We start from the raw sequence: 15,085 nt of genomic DNA on the forward strand, positions 1-15,085 counted from the left end.
GAGTTTTGGTGTGCGGCCATCTCTTGGCAGGTTTGCTGTTGTGCCTTGTTCTTTCCATTTGGTTATGATTTGATGGGGATCCTAGGAATCATCAAAGATTTGGATATTTTTTTTATAACCTAACCCTGACTTGTACTTCTCAACATTGTCCCTTACTTGTATGGAGAGTTCCTTGGTCTTCATGGCAGTGTTTGGTTAGTGGTGCCTCTTGCTTAGGTGTTGCAGCCTCTGGGGCCTTTCAAAAAGGTGTGTATATGTAATGACAGATCATGTGACACTTAGATTGCACACAGGTGGACATCATTTCACTAATTATGTGACTTCTGAAGGTAATTGGTTGCACCAGAGCTTTTTATGGGCTTCATAACTAAGGGGGTGAATACATACGCAAATGCCAATTGTTTTTTTTATTTCTGAAAAATAGTTATGTATATATTTTTCTTCACCAACTTAAACTTGTGTTCTGAACACACAAAGGGGGGGGGGTTCATGTAAACTGGCGCTATGAACATAATACAAGGTACTACTTGTAAAGTTGTTTCTTCAGATGAATGTACACAAATAAGAACTGTGGCTGATTGGCGTACGGCATTTTTTTTTTTTATTATTATTTAAAGCAAAAGTCCTGCGAATTTTTTTTTTTTTTTTAAAGTCAGCAGCTGCTGACTTTTAAAATAAGGACACTTACCTGTCCCAGCGATGTCAGCACCCAAGGCCGAACCTTCCCCTCGGATGCTGCCACCATCTTCGGTAAGGGAATCGGGAAATGAAGCCTTGCGGCTTCACTTCCCGGTTCCCTACTGCGCGAGTCGCGCTGCTGTGCAATCTGAATGGTCCCTGCTGTCTCTGGGACCCGTGTGTGTCCCAGCAGACAGCATGGGGGGAAGGGAAGAGGCGTAGACTCCCGTGGGAGTCTATGCCCGGAAGTGGGTGCAAAGACCTTTGGGGGGGATGGGTGTGATTTCCAAAAAGCGGCTGAAAACTGGCAAAAAGCCAGGATTATGTACCTACCCAAGCTAAACTAGAACATTAAAAGGGTTAATGTTTCAGGAAAAAAAAAAAAAAGTATGAAGGGTAAACACTATACAACCTCCCCACCCGCCACTGTACTTGCCTCCATTGATGACCTGCCAGTGCCCAAGCAGCAATCCAAGGATCTGAAATCATAGTCATTCTCCCTTTTCACACAGGGGTTGATTTACTAAAAAAAACTTGTGTAAAAACTGGTGCAGTTGTGCATGGTGGCCAATCAGCTTCTAACATCAGCTTGTTGAGATGAGCTTTGACAATTAAACTCGAAAGCCGATTGACTACCATGCACAGCTGCACCAGATTTTTGCACTCTCCGGTTTTAGTAAATCCATCCACAGCTTTCCAGATCATTTCAAACCCACCACACAAAACACCAGAGAGTCTGAAGTTTATTTTTCACTTTATTGAACAAAGTTAAACAGGTTTATTCATTCTCCTCACTGCGCAGTCTGGCGTTGGGATTTGTCACTTTGATGGCAAGCTGTGCTGCTCTTTCCACAATAGTCTTGCGGTTCTTAGAGGAGACGTTATGAGCAATTTCAGCGCAGAATGACCTGGAGAGGGCGAATAAGTTTAATTAAAAAAAAAATATATATATATATAATAACTGACAGACATATTACAAGTGTAGAGTTCAAACTATAGCAGAAGCCAATGAGGAAAATTTCCAAGGAACTAGGAGAACTGTGCAGCCAGAAGATTATACAATAAAATGCAAGGGAAAAAAGCCCTGTTCAATATTAGGAAGTGCGCTGGTGCATAGAGAATTAACAGTGTAAGAATACTTTAAATTCAAACTCCAGCCTTCTTCAGTTGTAGCGGCTCCTCTCCTGGACTGAAATGGCTTCCTCTTGATTTCACTGCACACTGTGAGCTTCTCATAATGTGCATTAGAAATAATGTGCACAAGTCAGATAGAGCCCACCTCATTTCCGGGCATCCAGCAACTTTTCAAGGAAAGACGATTGCCAGCATCCCAGTCAAGTGTAGCAGAACATCAACTTTAAGAAAAGTGTGTGCGCAGCACAAACCGTCAACGTGTTTCTGCCATACCAGGCTTACTCATGCAAGCCCCAATTTAAAAAAACGCATTGACTGTGCTGCACACCTCAATGTCTTAATAAAGTTGATGTTCTTGACTGGGATGCTGGTGATCTTTCCTCAAGTTCTTAAGCAGATCATAATCTGTGCCTGAGCAACAGTTGTTCAGCCGTGGACATGTAAAGTGGAGTTTCACCCAAAAGGGGAAGTTCCGCTTTAAAGTGGTTGTAAAGGCTTTAGGTTTTTTACCTTCATGCATTCTATGCACAAAAGTAGAACTTTCACAGTGCCCCCTCGATCCAGCGATGTGCACAGCACTCTCCTCATTGGCGGAGGCAGCAGCAAGAGCCATTGGCTCCCACTGCTGTCAATCAGCCAGTGAAGCCAACGAGGGGAGAGCAGGGGTGGAGTAGAGCCACGGCGCTATGTGTCTAATGGATGCATAGGAGCGTGCACGCACCAGTGCCCCTATAGCAAGTGGCTTGCTATGGGGGGGGGGGGGGGGGGGGGGTGATGAGCCAGGAGTGCCGGTGGGGGACCTGAGAAGAGGAGCATTGAGGCTGCTCTGTGCAAAACCATTATCTAGAGCAGGAAGTATAGACTTTTTTTGTAAATGACAAAGAAAAACCCTCAACCTTTAGAATCATTTTAAAGCCTGCTCCTCTAAGAAATGGCACCGTTTTGGTTTTGACAGATAGCTGCTTCCTCTTGGAATGCCTAGCTACAGTTTTTTTTTACCTTCAGGCAAAGAATGTATGAGGGTAAAAATTCTTCAGCCTTTAGAACCACTTTAAGAAATTCAGCAGAGGTTGACCCTATGACTGGATCATATCAAGATTGCTGAACATTGAGCAAACACGACACGGAATTAGATCTGTGCACTCAAAAGCAAGGCGGTGGTTTTCTGAAGATGTCCACCTACCTACAAAAACAGCTACACTACTAGATGGTTGCACTGCTGCTCTGAATACTGAACCAGGAAATCTCAATATATGGGTGGAATAAAGTTAAATTGTGCATTGGGGGATGAAACTCAACCTGGAAATATTCTATAGTCTAAAAAACTGCAAACCTAAACTAGTGCCTCTCTTTTGCATTCTACTGTAAAGTAGTGCATTCTGGCTTAGCAATCTTTTATGCAACCTGCCTTAGAATGCAGAGTGAGAACATTCAGCTCCTAAAACTTTGCAAGGCTTCAGACACAGCAACCCAAGACTGCCCAATGCCACAAAACCAGCAAACCAGAAACTTTGATTGTCTCAACTGGTCAGCTTTGCCAAGAGCTGCAACTGGCAGAATACAGGACGACTGGACCCTGCTCTTCGCTCCAGATCATAACACAGCTATGCAATAGTGAAAATCGAATTGTATGACTGAAATATCTGCTTAAGCAATCTGAAGACCTTGGCGTTTACTCACTTGTTGCTCATCATTAGAACTTCCAGTTCCTTTAGGTTGTGTACAAGGAACTTCTTGAAGCCGGTGGGCAGCATGTGTTTGGTTTTCTTGTTGCTACCGTAACCAATGTTGGGCATCAGGATCTGACCCTTGAACCTTCTGCGGGCTCTGTTGTCAATACCTCTGGGCTTGCGCCAGTTGGGCTGTAGGAGGGAAGCAGAGCGTCAGTCACAGGGGTGTAATGTTTCTTGGGTGCCCAATATGGAATCCTCTACGGAGGAGCTCCGCAGCCTGCAGAGAATACGTAAAATGACCAAGTACCAACCTTAATCTTAACATAACGGTCTGACTGGTGGCGGATGAACTTCTTCGTCCGCTTCTTGACAATCCTGGGCTTTATCAGAGGTCTAAGAGCCGCCATGGTGCCTAAATTTAAAAATAAAAAAAATGAGTTGCTCAAATAGAAATTAAGCATTTTTCAAAAGGTAACCAATTCTCCCTACAGATTTTAAGGGTTGCTCCAGTATTTACAAAGTCTCACCCCATCCACCGAGAAAGGGGGATTCACTGCAAGATGAAATAGTGAACAAACCAGATGGAATACCTTGACAGCTGTCCACCTTTGATGGTTAGAGGACCATTCACCTTCACAGTGATCCCTCTTCATTGCTGCCCCTGCAAAATACATAATGCTTGTGGATGTAGAGGAGCATGCAATGACCTCCTGGGATGCAGTGCTCAGGCTTGGCAACCAAAAGCAGCCATGTAGGCTCTGACAGCCAAAACGTTTTTTTTTTTTTTGCAGTGGTCGAAACAAGAGGCAGTGGGCTGCCCTGCCATCGTCTGCCTATTTAGGGCAGTAATGGGATTGCTCAAGGTAATCAAAGTCTAACCACTTGCCAACCAGCAGCAATTTTACTGCTAGCCAGTGGCTGCCCCGGGACACCACGGTGTACCCCTACATTGTGCCAATTTTACTGGTTCCTCAGGGTGCAATGTTCTGTGCTGTGATTGGACACAGCACAAGTTTGTCAGCAGGATACAGCCAATGATTCTGGCTGAGAACCTGCAGCTTGCTGTGGCCAATCACAGCACAGATCTGTGTGTGATACACACAGATCTGGCCATTTTTTCCCTCTTCCCGATTTCACTTCCTGTTCCATCACTGAAAAAAAAAAAAAAAAAAAAAAAAAAAAAAAAAAAAATCAGGGAGGAAAGCCAGATCTGTAAGTAAAATCAGCACACACTTGTTAAAGTGGAGTTCCACCCAAAAGTGGAACTTCCACTAATCAGATTCCTCCCCCCCTCCGGTGACACAGTTGGCACCTTTCAGGGGGGGGAGGGGGGTACAGATACCTGTATATTACAGGTATCTGTACCCACTTCTGGCATAGATAGCCGCAGAATCTGCGGTTATTTACGCCACTTCCTGCTCCCTCCCCGCTGCCTGCTGGGAAACACACGGGTCCCAGAGACAGCAGGGACCATCCGTATTGCGCTGCGCGACTCGCGTAGTAGGGAACCGGGAAGTGAAGCCGAACGGCTTCGATTCCCTTACCGAAGATGGAGGCGGCAGCACCCGAGGACGGAGAGACTGTTCGGCCTCGGGTGCCGACATCGCAGGCGCCCTGGACAGGTAAGTGTCCATGTTTTAATAGTCAGCAGCTGCAGTATTTGTAGCTGCTGACTTTTTTTTTTTTTAATTTTCGGCGGCGCTCCGCTTTAAGCACAGTGTTAAACCCTTAGATTGCCCTTCTGATCACCCCGGTCACCCAGCCAGTGCTGTCAGTACAGTAACTAGTGTACAGTAGTGGTCTCCAAACTGTGGCCCTTTGCTTGCCCTTATGTGGCCTTTGGGGCTCTATTCCACCCCCTACTACCCTGTTTCCCCGAAAATAAGACCTAGCGTGATTGTCTGTGATGGCTGCAATATAAGCCCTACCCCCCAAATAAGCCCTACCCTGTTTCCCCGAAAATAAGCCCTACCCTGAAAAGAAGACCTACAAGGACTTTAACTAGGGCTTATTTGGGGGGTAGGGCTTATATTGCAGCCATCACCGACAATCACGCTAGGTCTTATTTTCGGGGAAACAGGGTAGGGCTTATTTGGGGGGTAGGGCTTATATTGCAGCCATCACCGACAATCACGCTAGGTCTTATTTTCGGGGAAACAGGGTAAGATGTGAGAAAGCAGAAGCGCTTACACACCTGTGTTCATTCCCCCTACTGACACCATCAATGGGGCACTATCCCTCCCATTGAAACCAATGATGGGCCACTGATGCTGGGGCATTTTCTACTCCCAATGGCCAGTCTGGCCCCCCCCTAAAGCCTGAAGGATAGTAAACCGGCCCCTTGCTCAGAAAGTTTGGAGACCCCCTGGTGTACAGTATTATCACGATTAATGCCAATATCGTCATCAATAGTGTCAGTTAACGTCCCTCCCAGCTAGTCAGTGCCAGTCCCCGATTGCCACACGATCAGTTTCACACCAAGTCGCTGATCACGGCCATTACTAATATAGTGTGCCTGGGTCCGTATCCTGGTCAGGGTTAGAACTAGACCAGTGTCCCCAAAAACTAAGAGTTAGCAGGATCAGCCCCAATCACTGCCAGCACTTGCAACATAGCACAATACATTTTGGCCCAAATTTATGAAGACATTTAATATTGGATGTTTTATAACAATACTTTTAAAAAATTTCCAGTCTCTGGTTGAAAAAAAAAAGTGGTTATCAACTACTACCAAAAGAAAGCTCCATTTGTGTGAAAAAAAAAAAAAATGATATAAAAATGTGCAGTGTTGCATGACTGAGCAATCGTCAAAGTAGCACGGTGCTGAATAGCAAACAATGCCCTGGTCATGAAGGGGGTAAAATCTTCCAGAGAGCAAGTGGTTAAAGCCTGACCACATTTAACATCCCTTTAAATAGTTTGGGGCAAGCTGGCTCAAACTATTTACTAGACCGGGGGTAGGCAACCTGGGCCCCCCCTAGCTGTTGCAGAACTACAAGTCCCATCATGCCTCTGGGAGTAATTGTAACTGCCAGCCTTGCAATGCCTCATGGGGAATTTAGTTCCACGACAGCTGGAGGGGCCCCGGGTTGCCTACCCCTGTACATCGCTGTGTTCCGGCAGTGGGATAGGACCTTCCCACCGCACTCCTGAAACAAAATAGTTAGGTTGAGCCCTGCTCAGCCATTCACTGGAAGCTTTGTAGTCTATGAATGAATACAAGGCTTTCTCTGATTTGCCAAAGTGGAGAGGTGGGTAGATGAGGTCACAAACCCAAAGCTTCCTGTGAATGGCTGAGAAGGGCTCCGCCTATTTTGTTCCAGGAGTGAGACGGTTAACTACCATCCCAATGCCAGAACACAGCGCTGTATACTGTATGTAGCTGAGGCTGTATGTACAGCAAAAAACTGTCAGTGCAGTAAATAGTCTGAGCCAACTTGGCCCGAGCTAACCATAAAAAGAAAAAAAAAAAAAAAAAAGGAAGGATTTAAGAGTTAAGTCCGGGTACTTTTTGTTTAACCCACAAAACCCAGATTGACCCATTACCAGCAATTCCTTTACACTAAAGTGTCAGCAGACCACATTGTAGCAGAGTATCTTCCGTCAGCTAGTAACATAAGCCAGCCACGGAATGGGTAAAAACCCTGCAATACTCTTCCTCCAATAATACAAGCTGATAGAGCACAAAGCGCCCCACAGGTCAGATTCTGGAGGACGGGAAAACTACCGGCTGCAAGGATCTCTATGTGGCAACTGTCAAGAACTGAGGTGGTCTAAGAAGAGACTCCGGGGGCCCCCTTCACACCTGAAGCTCCAAAAACCATCACCATGTATCTCAGTGGTGGCTATTCACATAGGAACGGTAAGGCACCTGTAGCTTGATGAAAGACACTCCACAGGATACATGGGATACTATTGAGTCAGAATTGGGCTTTTTAGGGCCCCATAGACTTGAATAGAAATGCCTGAAAACCTGGCATTTTTTGCACATTGTAATCGTGTAAGAGCGTAGCTCCTCCCCCTAGTGATTTCTATTGGGTAAAGCAGGCAGCTTGAAAAGTGTTTCTAAACTTTCTAATTTTTTTTCCCCCTAAAGTGGTTCTAAAAGGCAGGTTTTGTTTTTTTAATATTCTTATCGCACTCTATGCATCAAGATAAAAAACCTTCTGTGTGCAGCAGCCTCCCTTATACTTACCTGAGCCCCCTCTAGATCCAGCGATGTTGCACGAGTGACTTGGTTGCGTGGGACTCATTGGCTGAGGCAGCAAGCGCAGTACTCGACTCCCGCTGCTGTCAAAGTCAGTGAGCCAATGAGGAGAGAAAGGTGGGGCTGGGCCACAGCACCATGTCTGAATGGACACAGGGAGCTGTTGCAAGGCTCAGGTGCCCCCATAACAAGCTCCTTGCTGTGTGGGACACTCAACAGGAGGGGGAGGCGCCAGGAGCGCTGAAGAGGGACCCGAGAAAAGTGGAGGATCCAGGCTGCTCTGTGCTATACCATTACACAGAGCAGGCAAGTAACACATGTTAGCTAAGGAGCGACCCGGCACAAGTGTCCCCCATAGCAAGCAGTTTGCTATAGTGGGCACTTGGAGGAGGGTTGGTGGAGTCAGAAGCACCACCAGGGGACCCCAGAAGAGGATCGGGGGTGTTCTGTCCAAAACTATTACAGGGAGAAGGCAAACAGACTGTTTTTTGTAAAAAGTCCAACATGTTTAAAAAAAAAAAAAAATAAATAAAAAAAAATAAAATCACTCGGCTTAGGGGTGAAAGCAGCCTTATAAGCTGGGCCACTGCTGGCAGAAGGAAGCCAGGCACTAACCATGTGCCACTTCTAGTTTGGTACCATCTGACAGTCCAGCTTTCGCCAAGTCTTAAAGTAATAGTTTTTTTTTTTTTCTACTGTTTAAAAACATGTTATACTTACCTGCTCTGTGTAATGGTTTTGCACAGAGCAGCCCCGATCCTCTTCCTCTCAGGTCTCCTGCAGACGTTCCTGGCTCCTCCCTCCTGCTCACACAACAAGCTTGCTATGGGGGCACCCCGAGCAGCTGCTTTGTGTCACAGAGCCTCGTTCTAGTCAGACCTCGGCCACGCCCTCCCTTCTCATTGGCTCACTGATTGGCAGCGTCGGAGAGTCCCCGGACTTCATGGCTCTCGTGCAAAAATCGCTGGATCGAAATAGGGCTCAGGTAAGCATTAGAGGGGCTGCTGCACAGAGGTTTTATTTTAATGCATAGACTGCATTAAGAAGAAAAAAAAAAAAAAAAAAAACCTTCTGCCTTTATAATCACTTTAATGACATGCATTAACCACTTGCCCTCCGGAAGATTTACCCCCCTTCAAGATCAGGCCATTTTTTTGCGATACGGCACTGCGTTACTTTAACTGAACTGCGCAGGCGTGCAACACTGTACATACATTTTATGCCTTTTTCACCACAAATAGAGATTTCTTTTGGTGGCATTTGATCACCTCTGCGGTTTTTATTTTTTTGTGCTATAAAACAAAAAAGTGTGACTGGAGAGGGAGAGAGATATATATCTACACACACACACACACACACACTTTCTGCTATAAAACATATCTAATAAAAATAAAATTTCTTCAATTTAGGCCAATGTGTGTTCTAAAGCGTATATTGATTGGTTTACCCGAACGTTCTAGTGTCTACAAAATATGGGATATATACTGGAATTATTTTTTATAAAAAGTATTGGTGGTGATCAGCAACTTATAGCGGGACTACGATATTGCGGTGGACAGTCAGACACTGACAACTTTGCGGGAACCAGTGAGACCAATACAGTGATCAGGGCTAAAAAAAAAAAAAAAAAGTTTAAAAAAAAATGCACTGTCACTGTACTAATGACACTGGCTGGGAAGTGGTTAATCAGAGGAGATCAAAGGGTTAATTGTGTGCTAGACAGTTGTGTACTGTGGGGGACGTGCTTTTACTAGGGGAAAGAGATGGATTTTATACACAAAATCCCCCAGCTCCGCTCTGTGTATATTGCTGATGATCGGCAGGTGCCGGCAGACATCCTGTGAATAATCACAGCAGAAGCGGCCTACACACACCCCCTGCAGGCAGAAGTGCAGAACCACACACACACACACGTAAATCTGCACAGGAGAGCCGCCCTGTCGCAGTAAAACTGCTATGTGGTGGTCTTTAAGTGGTAAAAGGATCATGAATCCCACACGTCTCATTTCAGCTTACCAATCATTAGATGTGGTGGCTGCATTAGTTTTCTTTTAAGCTCCCCCCTCCCCATTTTCACCTGGTGATCTGCCCAGCAGCACACCTCCTGTATTAGAGCTCCCCTGCTCTGCATGAAGGAGCACAGGGGGCGCACCTTTGGTCATTGTAAGCAACCCCCCCCCCCCCTGTGGTCTGTGGCAAATGGTTTGTTCCAACCTGTTACATCTGCAGGACAGCATGTTCTGTTGAAAATGAGACTTACTGGTGGATCACCAGGTACAAATAGAATAAAGCGAGCTTAAAATAGAAAACTAATGAGGTCATCACATCTAAGAATTGGTGGACTTTGACTTTCCTGGTGTTAAGCTTTTAAAGCAGTAAACTGCCCCCCCCCCCCCCCCCCCACAAAATTGGCACCCCCCCTCCCGCAGCGTTATGCCATAATGTGCTAGTATGCCCTACATACTAGCACATTATGAGACTTGCCTGAACACAGAGACCCTCCAGTGCAGCGCTGTCATGGCTCCCCGGCGCTTCCATCTTCACCCGGTCTTGCTTCCAGGTTTGCGGACTCCAGCTGTACGAATGGCTGGGCGCCGCAAATGACGTCACTCCTGTGTGAGAATCCCTGGCACGCGTATGCCGCCCCTTCAGAGCGCATGCTCTGGTGACGTCACCATCTCCATCCCGGGTGAATATCTCTTAACCGTGCAAGTTTAGAAGATATTCACGGTACCTACAAAGTAAGTCTTATTATAGGCCATTAATGGTGAACCTTGGCACCCCAGATGTTTTGGAACTACATTTCCCATGATGCTCCACTACACTGCAGAGTGCATGAGCATTATGGGAAATGTAGTTCCAAAACATCTGGGGTGTCAAGGTTCACCATCACTGTTATAGGCTCACCTGCAGGTACAAGTTAAAAAAGTGGGACTTTAGGAATGGACGGCACCGCCGCACACCAACCGTTACCATGGCGTTATCACCATGACAACAGAACATCTTTCCCTTGTGCAGGGGGGGGGGGGGATTCAGAATAAATGGCAACGCACTCCATGTGACTTACAGCAACGCATGCATTACCACAAATAGATGGGATACTAGGGGGGGAGATTAAGGGCCAGTTCACACCACATGCAGTCAAGTGCGTTTTTTTTCTGCATCAAAAAACAACGCATAGAAAGTGGGTTATATGGTTTTCAATGGCATAGTTCACACCCGTGTGGTCAGTTCCAGTAAAAAAAAAAAAAAAAAAAAAAAGTAGAACATGCGGGAGAGAAGTCTTGGTATGGTCAGAGAGCCAACATGAGCAGCCCATCCATGCTGGGAGTTGTAGTTCTACAGCAGGGAAAGCTGTCAACACCTTGCCGGGTTATCAATCCTCATTACTCTGCAATGATCCTAAAAGCCCCGGAAGGGAAGTCTTCAGTCACAGCTTCAATATGGAGGGGAAAAAACATTACCAGCGGCATGCTGGGCCCTATAGTGCACCCCTGCCCCCTAGCTGGGACTTGCGGTCCACCGCCAACCCCCCCCCCAGTAGGCCAATGCTGGGCCTTGTAGTACTGCACCCTCATTGTGCAGGCCAGGAGTAGGCAAACTAGGGCCTTCCAGCTGTTGCAGAACTACAAGTCCCATCATGCCTCTGGGAGCAATTTTAACTGCCAGCCTTGTAATGCCTCATGGGAAATGTAGTTCAACAGGTTGCCTAACCCTGCCGAAGACCAATGCTGGGCCTTGTAGTCCACCAATGCCTCCCTATAGTACAATGCTGGGCCTTGTAGTCCACCAATGCCCCCCTATAATACAATGCTGGGCCTTGTAGTCCACCAATGCCCCCCTATAGTACAATGCTGGGCCTTGTAGTCCACCAATGCCCCCCTATAGTACAATGCTGGGCCTTGTAGTCCACCAATGCCCCCCTATAGTACAATGCTGGGCCTTGTAGTCCACCAATGCCTCCCTTAGTACAATGCTGGGCCTTGTAGTCCACCAATGCCTCCCTATAGTACAATGCTGGGCCTTGTAGTCCACCAATGCCTCCCTATAGTACAATGCTGGGCCTTGTAGTCCACCAATGCCCCCTATAGTACAATGCTGGGCCTTGTAGTTCACCAATGCCACCCTATAGTACAATGCTGGGCCTTGTAGTTCACCAATGCTCCCTATAGTACAATGCTGGGCCTTGTAGTCCACCAATGCCACCCTATAGTACAATGCTGGGCCTTGTAGTCCACCAATGCCTCCCTATAGTACAATGCTGGGCCTTGTAGTTCACCAATGCCACCCTATAGTACAATGCTGGGCCTTGTAGTTCACCAATGCCCTCTATAGTACAATGCTGGGCCTTGTAGTCCACCAATGCCCCCCTATAGTACAATGCTGGGCCTTGTAGTCCCCTCACACACAGAGAGGAGAGCGGGGCCCCGAGTCCCCCACAGGCCGCCATACTTCTCCCGGCCTCCGTCATAACACGTTCCTATATCTCATCCCCCGGCCCGGCTCTCCCACCAATACCGCCTCACAGCCGCCCTTATAACCCCCTCCGACAGGCCGGGGTCACTAACAGCCCGATTACCGGGAGAGAAGCGGCGGATGGAAGAAGATTCACTCACCGATCCGGAGCGTCCGCCTTCTTCGCAGACAGCCCGAGGAAGAGAGAGAGCGAGAGCGGATAGCGCGGGTAATGAAGAGCCCCGGCGACTTCCGGGGAGGGCTTTAGCGCTATGGCCTTAGCGGCGCCTGGAGGTACTGCAGGGTCAGAGTGCTTACCTGTTCTGTTTCCTGGGTCTAGATAAAACAGGAGACCCCAAACTTTATTAACAAAGGAACAGTTTTCTGTCCTCCAAACTTTAGGGGGGGCTGGACTGTTACTAGTAGAAGAAGAAAATGGTCACTGGTATCATGTATGTAATCTTTAACCGTCCCATGTGTCATGTATGTAATCTCTGACTGTCCTGTGTGTCATGTATGTAATTTCTGACCGTCCCGTATTTCATGTATGTAATCTGTGAGTGTCCCGTGTGTCATGTATGTAATCTCTGACCTTCCCGTGTGTCATGTATGTAATCTCTGACCGTCCCGTGTGTCATGTATGTAATCTCTTACCTTCCCGTGTGTCATGTATGTAATCTCTGACCGTCCCGTGTGTCATGTATGTAATCTCTGACCGTCCCGTGTGTCATGTATGTAATCTCTTACCTTCCCGTGTGTCATGTATGTAATCTCTGACTGCCGTGTGTCATGTATTTAATCTTTGACCGTCCCGCGTGTCATGTATGCAATCTCTGACCGTCCCGTGTGGCGGTAATATGATTTCTGAGAGTCCTGTGTGCCGTGGGTTTAATCTCTGACCGTCCCGTGTGTCATATATGTAATCTGTGACTGTCCCGTGTGTCATGTATGTAATCTGTGACTGTCCCGTGTGTCATGTATGTAATTTGTGACTGTCCCGTGTGTCATGTATGTAATCTGTGCCTGTCCCGTGTGTCATGTATGTAATCTGTGACTGTCCCGTGTGTCATGTATGTAATCGGTGACTGACCCGTGTGTCATGTATGTCATTTCTGAGGGGGTTGTCGCAGGTAAATAATCTGTGTATTTAGATGTCTGCCTGGAGTTTAGTGTTAAAACAGAACTCCAGGCAGATATAACAGACCCATTTATACTTCTCATCCATTCATAAAAAATATAATAAAATGTAGGGTCCATTCACAGCTCTCCATTGTGGGGGGAATGATGGGGGGGAGGGGTTTGTCATCGATCGATGTCGTGGAATTACTCCACAATTACAGTTTATCATCATCCTGGCCGTACACATACACCAATCCGGAGTCATTATCATATTCCTCCCATATCATCTTTATTACAAAATCTCATCACAATATAAAGAGTCCGGGTTCGCTTTTCAGATGATTTTTACACCTCTAATTCCAATAAATAAAACTAAATCTGATAATTCTATTATCGCCGTGTAACATTTCCCTGTAAGTCCCACGATAGCTGAGCCGGTGTCTCCGGAGGCAGGAAGTGATCTGTATCGGGTTTTCGGGGTCACGCTGTCGTTAAATGACCCCTCCCCCCCAATCTTCCAGCAGATGATATACAAAGTGTCAGATCCACCCCCAAAGAGTCGGAGGGAGGAGCCAGCCCTGACATTCCGCAGGAAGCCGGAACTATTGGAGGCCCATTTATACCAATAATCCATTCGTGAAAATATGCTGAAATCAGCAGAAATATTCCACATCATTTCGGCACCACAAATGCGTTTTCAAGGCGACCCGACTCCTGAAATCTCTCTATGGAGTTTGAAAATGTGTCCTCAGTGGTGACCCCGCCGAACCCCACAGCGGCCAGAATGAGGAAGATCGCATGAAGAGCGCCAACCTACAAATTTATGCCAAGGAAACCTTAATCAGTCATCAAATGACCAAAAAAAAAGCAGAAAAACAACAACATGCTTTGGAGGTCTGAACCTCCCTCCCCCCTCCTTATACAATGGGAGAGATTTACTAAACTGCAGCACTCAGAATCTGGTGCAGCTGTGCATGGGAGCCAATCAGCTTCTATTTTCAGCTTGTTCAGTTAAGCTTGGACAATAAAACCTGGAAGCAGGGCCGGTGCTACCACTAGGCAAACTAGGCAGCCGCCTAGGGCACACTGCTGCCCAGGGCACCCAGACACTGGTGTTCCTACTCTCTTCTCTCTGTAGCAAGCAACTGAGTCTCGGCATCAGCAGGCAGCTGCCGCTCCGTTCTCACATAGCGTCAGAGGCACAGCGGTGGTGGAGGAATGTGTCTGTGTCCTGACTCCTGAAAGAATGGAAGCAAGCAAACATTCATTGATGGGCGCTGGAAGGCTGCATTGATGGGCACTGGAAGGCTGCATTGATGGGCACTGGAAGGCTGCATTGATGGGCACTGGTGAGGCTGCATTGATGGGCACTGGTGAGGCTGCATTGATGGGCACTGGTGAGGCTGCATTGATGGGCCCTGGTGAGGCTGCATTGATGGGCACTGGAAGGCTGCATTGATGGGCCCTGGTGAGGCTGCATTGATGGGCGCTGGTGAGGCTGCATTGACGGGAGCTGGAAGGCTGCATTGACGGGAGCTGGAAGGCTGCATTGATGGGCACTGGTGAGGCTGCATTGATGGGCACTGGTGAGGCTGCATTGACGGGCGCTGAAAGGCTGCATTGATGGGCACTGGAAGGCTGCATTGATGGGCACTGGTGAGGCTGCATTGATGGGCACTGGTGAGGCTGCATTGATGGGCACTGGAAGGCTGCATTGATGGGCACTGGAAGGCTGCATTGATGGGCACTGGAAAGCTGCATTGATGAGCACTGGAAAGCTGCATTGATGAGCACTGGAAAGCTGCATTGATGGGCGTTG

The 15,085-nt window shown here is 47.2% G+C and overlaps 1 protein-coding gene across 1 annotated transcript; it reads right to left on the reverse strand.

The window, feature by feature from the left end:
* Window positions 1-1,415: 1,415 nt before the first annotated feature.
* Window positions 1,416-12,427, reverse strand: RPL32 (ribosomal protein L32). The gene is made up of 4 exons (XM_073591746.1): window positions 12,309-12,427; window positions 3,797-3,897; window positions 3,493-3,674; window positions 1,416-1,586 (listed from the first exon to the last, which is right to left on the reverse strand). Exons 2-4 carry the CDS (start codon window positions 3,890-3,892, stop codon window positions 1,457-1,459), a joined length of 408 nt encoding a protein of 135 aa, XP_073447847.1. The 5' UTR covers window positions 3,893-3,897; window positions 12,309-12,427; the 3' UTR covers window positions 1,416-1,456.
* Between the last annotated feature and the right edge of the window lie 2,658 nt (window positions 12,428-15,085).

This window comes from Aquarana catesbeiana, linkage group LG07 (assembly GCF_042186555.1).
Source record: "Aquarana catesbeiana isolate 2022-GZ linkage group LG07, ASM4218655v1, whole genome shotgun sequence".
NCBI lineage: Eukaryota > Metazoa > Chordata > Amphibia > Anura > Ranidae > Aquarana > Aquarana catesbeiana.